General features: G+C 41.2%; 1 protein-coding gene across 4 annotated transcripts in view; it reads right to left on the bottom strand.

The window, feature by feature from the left end:
* CPNE2 (copine 2) overlaps positions 1–9,292 on the bottom strand; it is a 201,962-nt gene that overhangs the window by 12,228 nt on the left and 180,442 nt on the right. Inside the window, exon 14 of one of the 4 annotated variants that reach the window (XM_073307439.1) lies at positions 1,517–1,827. The exons of 2 other annotated variants lie outside the window; for them this stretch is intronic. In XM_073307439.1, coding sequence (XP_073163540.1) covers positions 1,767–1,827 — 61 coding nt within the window. In that variant the 3' untranslated portion in view covers positions 1,517–1,766. Of the gene's footprint in view, positions 1–1,516; positions 1,828–9,292 lie in introns of those variants that run through there. One more of the 4 variants, XM_073307438.1, reaches the window with a different exon arrangement.

Consider the following 9,292-nt stretch of genomic DNA (forward strand, 5'->3'; position numbering starts at 1 on the left):
GGGGTTTGGGGGAGGCTGGGGGGATGGGTTAGGGCTGGGGGGGTTAGGGCTGAGGGGGGTTTGGGGGAGGCTGGGGGGGATGGATTAGGGCTGAGGGGGGTTTGGGGCAGGCTGGGGGGATGGATTAGGGCTGAGGGGGGTTTGGGGGGATGGGTTAGGGCTGGCGGGACGGCGATCGGGTTGCTGGGAGGTTAGGGGGATGGGTTAGGCTGGGGGGGGTTAGGGCTGAGGGGGTTTGGGGGAGGCTGGGGGGCATGGGTTAGGGCTGGGGGCAGGTGGCTGTAATGTGGGGATACAGGTAGGGGGTGGTGAGAATAAGGTTACAGATTCTTGTGTGGTGATGTGGGTTAGCTTGTATCTCCCTAGCCGAGCCACTCTGCCTTGGAATCCAGCTCCCCTTTGGATTCAATAGCGCGTGAGCTAGGTAAAGGTGTTGTTACAGGGCACAGTATGGCTAGTCAAGAAGAGATGCCTCTTGCTGTAGGTGGTGCAGTTCTTTCTAATATCCTCCTCTTTTCTTGGGCTCACTGATCTACAATGGAAAGTTGATGTTTAAATGAGCATTGCTGGGCTTCAGCATTAACCCCACTTTGAGATAAGCTGGACAGTTCACAGCTTTTTCAGATATCAGGCCACTTCAGGCTTGGGCAGATGTCACTTTGATACACTTGAGGATATTTTGAAGGTTTTCTGTGAGGTTGACTATTACTTGTTTGTGTTACATTAGCAGCTAGAGGTTGATGATTATGCATTTATTGTACTAGGTACTAGACACACGTATAGTGGATATGCTGTCGCTACTCCAGAAAGCTAGCAATGGAAGTAATGATGAGGACTATAGGATTACATTTAAAAAAAAATGAAAGTGTTCATTCTGCAGCATCTGATGGCAGCCTCCAAGAAAAAAAAGTAATGGTTCCTGAAGCCACCAAGAGCTGTCACAAGTGGAGTTCTGTAAATACATTTACCTTTCTTCCTCAAGTTGCCCCATGATAGCAGTAGCCTGTTTCAGGTGTTGTTCCTAGACTGGTACCCATTAAGCTGTGCTCTATAGAGTTAAGGGCACTTTGAAGAGAAGAGATGTTGCATTTCAGTCAGAAAGTATTTCATTCTGCATGCTTTTTCTTTAGTAATCTAGATGGAAAAACCTTTAAATTTAGTGTATGTAGTTCATAACTAATCATACAGCAATGTACCATAGTCACAACTGATCGTTTCTTCTCTAGATTGCTGATAAACAGAGCTAGCATGAAGACAAAATTAGTAGTACGTCCCTGCAGAGGTGATTCCTTCAGTAATTCAGCCAGAGGTTATGCATCTATTACAGGACTGAGTGGGTAGTCAAGGTTCTGTGGCCTACAATGTGCAGAAAGTCAGACTAGATGATCAGGGTGGTGGTCCCTTTTGACCTTAAAGTCTGAGTATTTGGTCCTCTGACGACTGTGGTACTGTGAGGAGATAGGTTTCAGAGTAACAGCCGTGTTAGTCTGTATTCGCAAAAAGAAAAGGAGTACTTGTGGCACCTTAGAGACTAACCAATTTATTTGAGCATGAGCTTTCGTGAGCTACAGCTCGTGTTTATGTGTAAGATTCCTGTGATCTGAGAGCTCTTCCTGCTTGCATACTAAAACAAAGCACCCTTGGAAGTATGGTGGTAGAATGCTGTAGGAACTCAACCACTGACAGTTTGGATATATAATAGCTTTAAGCTGATAAAGTTCTTTGGGGCTTCAGCAAAATGCGTCCTCTGCCACTCATAGCTTTTCCTAATACCTATAGAGTGAAATGGATGTAATTCTTGTAGGTTTCAGTGCTGCCCAAATGGTTCTGAAAGGAAACAGAAATACTTATCAAAGTCTACAGGTTTCAGAGTGGTAGCCGTGTTAGTCTGTATCGGCAAAAAAACCCGAGGAGTACTTGTGGCACCTTAGAGACTAACAAATTTATTGGGGCAAGTGGGTTTTAGTCCACGAAAGCTTATGGCCAGATAAATTTGTTAGTCTCTAAGGTGCCACAAGTACTCCTCGTTTTTTGTTTGGTTTTTTTTGTAATCAAAGTCTAGTCATTTTACTTGCACTGGAACTTGGGAAAAGGTCTGAGAAGCTTCAGAGATTCTTAAGCTGTCTGCCTGCAAACTGGGGAAGAGAACACTTTTTTTGGGTTGCATTCAGTTCACATTTGGAAGGCTTTCTTTATGCAAGGGCTAGAAACTCTTTTAAACGAATACTTAAATTCTGCAGAAGTTGATGCCTTCGGCCCTATCTGCTTGACTGTGCAATCAGTTGAAAGTCAGTACCTTGATGAAATAAGTCACATTATGAAGGAAAGATAGTCAAGGGTTTGGAGTAGTACTCCACAGTTCAGTGTCGAGCTCTGCCTTCAATTTGTTGTGTGGACTTGAGCATGTTATCTCTTGTTACAAATAACACCCCCAAAACACTATAATTGACTTTTTAAAAAAGTTTTTTTTTCTTTTGGAATCTTTGATAACACTACATGGGAGGATACTTTCACTGGTTGACTCTGTTGTCATTCAGTGTCTCCTATTTATGTGGATCTTTTACATGGAAACAGTGCGGAGAAATGGGTGGTTTGTTTGGTTTTTCGAGGAAAAAATAGGCAAATGTGATTCAGACTGCACAATCTGGCACAGGGAAGTATGTCTCACCTTTTCATAAATTGATAAGATTTCAAATTGAAGGTGTCCCTTTATTGTTGTTAAATTGCTCTGAGATCATCAGATGAAAGGTGCTGTATCAGAACAAAGTATTGGTTCTAATTATTTTTCTTTTGTGATTGAGATGAGAAAGCTAGTGATGACCATATGTAAGTTAGTTTTGAACAAGCTAGCCCTGTCTGCACTATGGAAATCCTTGAAAAATGTCCCATGGATACAAATACCAGTGTTTTGTAATCTTAGGAGCCCTATTTTAAGTGCCTGATGCTGTTTTTAGCACTCACACCTTTCAGGTTTGGGTAGCATGATGATGAAAATGGTGGTGACACCCATCAGGCTTTCCACACTAAGGCTCTCCCAGCATTTCATACACCCGCTGAACCAGTATTATCAACCATGGGAGAGATTTTTAAAATTTCCCTAGTTTGGGATTCTCTTTACAAAGTTCGCATTTAACTGAGTAGCTGGAAATCAAACTGGTGTCTGCCTTGGAATCACAATGTCCGTTTCGTTACATCAGAATAGTTATTAGCTAAGTAAACTGGGCTAAAACTAAAAGGCTTAGTAACAGCAACCAGCTTTGAAAATCTTGCCAGACTTTCTCTGACACATCATATGTCTCAATTTATTCATCATGAGTTAAAAATAAAAATAACTTTTGTTTATCCTCTCACAAAACAAGAACAAATGACATTCAGCGAAACAAAGGTTGAAAATTTAAAATGAATACAAGGAACTGTTTTCAGCCTATGGAACACATTCCCTCAGTATATCACTGAGGCCAACAGCTTAGCAGAGTTTAAAAAATGGACTTTGGTATAGTTGTTACATTAATAAGGATTTTTAAAAAAAAACCAAAAAACCAAAGAGTTTGGAAGTGAGAAACTCATGCGTCAGGGCATAAGCCAATCAGGAAGAAGCTTTCCCAATGGTTTTTTGCACCTGTCTCTGAAACATCTGGTATTAGCCACTATCTGAGATGACATATGCCATGTCATAGGTTTCTATCAAGATGCGCTGAAGGATGGAAATTTGCAGCTCATACTGCCATTGACTAATCCCTGATGCTTTTAATTTTCAATCCACCCATAAGATACGAACAAAATTTATACTGGGGGAGGGAGGTGGATTTAGACTGCTGTCCTAAACAGACATATTTTGATCTGTTTTTTTCTTTTTTTGCTTCAGAATTTTACAGTGTAGTATTATGATATTTAAAACTTCATCTTTTGGAAGTTATTAAATCCTGTAGCCAGTGGGGAGCCCTTCGCTGTCAATTCCTGCAGACCGAGTCCTGATCCTGAAGATGTTTATGCATGTGCTTAACTTTTCTACTTAATAGGAGCCTTGAGTGTGCAAGGTTTAGACTCCAAGTCTTGCAGGTCTTTTCTGTTCTGATGTAAGCATTGTGAATGATGTTAGATGCTTAACAATCAAGCATCCAGTCAGACTGAGAGTATAAAATAAACCCAGCCATGGGATGGTGAGGGACTATTAGAGACTTTTTTCCTGGTGTATATATTTACAAGGCTTTTGAAGAGCAGTTCTCTTATCTCTTCATTACTGATGGCTTTGTTTTATGCTGTCAGTCGAACGCTAAATGGGGAGCATGAGGAAGGTCTGTTCCTTAAATATATTCCATATCAATAATCCACATCAGTAGATAAGGTCCAAGAAATCCCCCTGACAATGCTCTAAATCTTGAAGAAATTGTGTGTGGGAGGGTTAAAATAAAGTTTTTTAACTAGGCATTTCTAAAAAACCTTATAGGTTTCAGATCTGTTGAAAGGTTTAGAAAAGAAAAGGGTTTAGAAGTTGATATACTGTTTATATGGGAAAGTTGTGAGGGAGGTAATTAGAACTAAAAGAATCTTTAAATTGTTTAAAGTGTGGTAGCTGGAGAGACGCTAAATCTTCACTTATTTCTCGTACCTGCTTTTCATCTCTTGTTACCAAATGCGATCTCACCAGTAAAGTATGTCCCATTTCTGGTGTTGAGAGTGCAGAGAGAATGCCGTAGAGAATGGGTAGGACCCCCCACTACCTCAGAAGTAGATCCCTACTGTACACCCTGGCGGGACTTCTGAAGAGTTAAAGAGGAATGATGGCACCCAACTTGGTGCTGTCCTAGCCAGATAAGAGTCCCCTGCTTACAGAGCAGTGGGGATGCCTTGGGCCAGAGTAAATTTTGTGACTACAGTTCCTTTTTAACCAAGTGGAGGAAATACTTTGGATTCAGTGGTGAGGAAAAAAATCTCTGAAAGCTGTTTGTTCTGAAGAGTTAATAGTAACCATCAGTATAAATACTGTGTAAGCATCAGCCCTGTCATAAGAATCTCCTTTACTTGTTGTTCAGCAGCTCATCCATTGACATCACTGAGTGAGCCTCTCAGTACGTTGCTTTACAGGAGGAAGCAGAGAAACTAGTACACATTCCTAGCTGTTCAGAACTGCTGAGTATACACAGGCCACTAAGTAGCAAGAAATAGAAGTAAAAAGCAGCCTTTCATCATCAGCATTACAAATGCAGGTTAATTGTATTTCCACTGGTTTTTGAGAGCGAGGGGAAAGAGTGAACCTCATTATAAGTTGACATCTAAATACCCAGCCATTCTGACGGTAAAAATGCTGACTTATCTTGCTGAAAAATTGAAGTACCATCGAAAATGATCCAGTTTTTCATTTTGAAATGGCATTTTGCAGTTTCATCTTTGTGCTCCAGGATGTGGCTACCAGGAGCATGTTTTCATCATGCTTTCCATAATGATGCTGAAAACACTTTTGTCCTCTATAAAGTCACAGTTAAGCTGTGGCACCAGTTGAGGGGAGAACCTGTTTTTGATAAGTGTTGTACATAGATCATTTCCCTCAAGTAGAGGGATCCTCTGAGCGTACTGATTCTGTTAGGATTGTGGTGAGCTTAGATTGGACAATTTTGCATGCAAAAGACTGTAGTCCTAATGAAATTGCTGGACCCTTTCCAGGGCTGTCTCTACACGTACAGTAGCATATAGAGTAACGCATGGCATATAGCTGCATGTGGCAGTGAAAGGCAGTCTGCACCTCAACTCTTGTCGCTGCAGTGTGTAGTTACACACCACAATGACAGACTCTGGCAGCGGGACAGTGCACTGCTGAAAATAGCAGCAAAGGGGTGAGGGGCATTGCTTGGGCATGTGGAGAACTGTGTAAGGTCTATACGCTGGCGGTTCAGATGTGTAGGGAACTCTACTCTGCTTGTCTAAATAGTGTCTCACCATCTATACTGCTGTTTATACCCATGCCAGCTGGGCGTGCAGTGTCTGTACTCTACACATGGCTGTAAATGTAGGCGTAGCCTGAGTCTCTGCCCCTTCACCCTATCTATGTTCTTATATGCCCTACCATCACCAACATATCTGAACCTTTCATCCCTTTCCAAAAGGTGTTTATGAGATGGGACAGATGTCATAAAAAGAATGGTTTCAGAGTAGCAGCCGTGTTAGTCTGTATTCGCAAAAAGAAAAGGAGGACTTGTGGCAGCTTAGAGACTAACCAATTTATTGGAGCATAAGCTTTTGTGAGCTACAGCTCACTTCATCGGATGCATACAGTGGAAAATACAGTGGGAAGATTAGTATACACAGAGAACATGAAACAAGGGGTGTTACCATACACACTGTGACAAGAGTGATCACTTAAGATGAGCTAATACCAGCAGGAGAGCGGGGTGGGGGGGGTGGGGGTGGGAAAACCTTTTGTAGTGATAATAAAGGTGGGCCATTTCTAGCAGTTGACAAGAAAGTCTGAGGAACAGCTGGGGGGGGGGGGGGATAAACATGGGGAAATAGTTTTACTTTGTGTAATGACCCATCCACTCCCAGTCTCTATTCAAGCCTAAGTTAATTGTATCCAGTTTGCAAATTAATTCCAATTCAGCAGTCTCTCGTTGGAGTTTTTTTGTTGAAGAATTGCCACTTTTAGGTCTGTAATCGAGTGAGCAAAGAGATTGAAGTATTCTCCGACTGGTTTTTGAATGTTATAATTCTTGACGTCTGATTTGTGTCCATTTATTCTTTTACATAGAGACTGTCCAGTTTGACCAATGTACATGGCAGAGGGGCATTGCTGGCACATGATGGCATATATCACATTGGTGGATGTGCAGGTGAACGAGCCTCTGATAGTGTGGCTGATGTGATTAGGCCCTGTGATGGTGTCCCCTGAATAGATATGTGGACACAGTTGGCAACGGGCTTTGTTGCAAGGATAGGTTCCTGGGTTAGTGGTTCTGTTGTGTGGTGTGTGGTTGCTGGTGAGTATTTGCGTCTGTAAGCAAGGACTGTCCTGTCTCCCAAGATCTGTGAGAGTGATGGGTCGTCCTTCAGGATAGGTTGTAGATCCTTGATGATGCGTTGGAGAGGTTTTGGTTGTGGGCTGAAGGTGATGGCTAGTGGCGTTCACGTAGGAGGGAAGGAAACATGCTCTTATGGTGGAGGCCCTGGACTCAGACCCGTGGGACATAGGTTCAACTTCCAACCCCCCTTACTGGTTTCCTGTGTGTCTTTGGGCAACTTATTTAAGCTTAAACTTTCCTATGTGACTTGTAATTTTTGTGTGCCCATCTTGAGACAGCTTAAAAGAGCCTTATTTTCAGAAGGCATATGCTCAGCCTTTTCTGAAAATCAGGCCTATTTTAAGGTATCTTTAGTCGTATACCCAAAAATGCGATACCCCAAATCAGCAGTTTCTCTTAAATGCTTACTTAATCTCTCTGTGCCTCATGTTGCCATTTGAAATATGGGGATGATGAGCCTTTGTTTGTCTTGTCTATTTAGATTGTAAATTCTTTAGGGCAGGGACTACCTTTTACCATTTGTTTGTACAGCACCTAACACATTGGCGCTGGATTTCTGCTGTGGCCTCTGTTTGCTGGTATAATACAAATAATAAATAAATCGACAACTGCCATCAACATCAGCAGGAGTTATCGGGCTCGGCTCTTCAAAAGACTGAAACCATAGTGATAGCAGAAGGGTGTATTAAACTGATCCTTCCTATAATCTTGAAAGGCTGACTTCTCCGCAAAGGAACTCAGGAGGGCTCAGTCCTGTTTCCAGGGGTTTAAATGCAAGCAGGATTGGGCTCCAAATGGAGAATACTTAGCACTGACATGGTGGCTTGTGTCTGTCGATACTTAAGTATGTTAAAAAGGAGGAAAAGCATGACTATATCAATTTTACAGATGGGGAGATTGAGGCACAGAGGTTAAACCCAGCATGTTGCTGGCATGATCTAAGTAATAGCAACAGATTTATTCTATGAACAATCTTACACTTGCATCAATTTTATGTATCATTCTAGAATACAGAGCTATAAATATCTGGATTAGAGGCATAACTTTATATTGGCAGAATAAATCTTGAACTTCGAGGCTTGTAATATATTGATTACATGGGTTTAAACTGGGAGTAGGACTTTAGGTGTCAAGTTAGTTAATTCTCTTAGAGGAGGATCACTCACACTTGTAAAGCATGTCACTTGCTTCACCTTCATGATGGCCAAGCATTGTGACTTTCGTGTGTATGAAGACTGGAGGTGTGGGGGGGGGAAAGGGAGGTGTCTGTCCCTTGTCACTGAATACTGCTGCGGGTCACTGGGGAAGCCTCTTTTCAAAATGAAACCAACTAAGTCCTAATTACAGGAAATTCCTTACAGACATCAGTCTTACAGTGGCACTGATAACTATAGTAGAACCTCAATTAGTGCTAATGAGTAGGAAATCAGATTGCGAATTACTTGTTAAAGTACAAGATTTAGTAAGACATGAACTAAGAGCATATATAATGCACTATAAAATAGACTTAATTTCTTTGACAACTTTAATTCATTTGTTGTTACATTCATAATGTTCTGAACAGTATTTTTGTAGAGTAAATGATGTTTGAGTAGTAGGCAGCCTCATTTCAGTGTTGTCTATTGCTATTAAATTTTTGCTGAGAAGTAGGAAGAGACTACTTTCAAGTGTCAGTTTTAGGGTCTGGGTTAGCAAGGTTATCTTTGGTCCAAAACTTTTTTTTTTCTTCCCATAAATGGATTTTAAAACCCTGAATATGAACAGAAATAATAGTTTGACATTTTAAAATGTCTTTTTGTAAAATGTACTTTAAACTCCTGTCTGCAGTGTTGTTAACCCACAGGCAATCTTAATTGTGGCATTTCCTAACTTTTGAGTGCTTGACAATAGCAACCTTAACGTTCTTTCAACGCAGGTTTTGGTGTGCAGTTTCCTAGATTTAGGAAGGGAAAATCAAACTGAAAAAAACATTATCAGATCACCTCATCCTTGGAAACAGATGAACCATTTTGGCTGAAACTTTCCAAAAAAAAAAAAAAATTCACACGAGACAGACACTTGCCATGGAAAATTTCAGCCCAAACGGTTGAAGCGTGACAAAGCTTTATAAGCAACTAGAAGTAGGGTTTATAACGGGCACTGTTGGACAGCCTTGCCTACCTGTAATAGGCAAATGTTTCTGTATCTTACTTAAATGTTTTTGAGGTTCTCTACAAACAGGTTTGTTTTAACAAGTTTATTTAATCCCTCACGTTTCAATTTTGTTGCTACATGCAAAA

The sequence above is a fragment of the Lepidochelys kempii genome, chromosome 12 (genome assembly GCF_965140265.1).
Source record: "Lepidochelys kempii isolate rLepKem1 chromosome 12, rLepKem1.hap2, whole genome shotgun sequence".
NCBI classification, from domain to species: Eukaryota; Metazoa; Chordata; order Testudines; family Cheloniidae; genus Lepidochelys; species Lepidochelys kempii.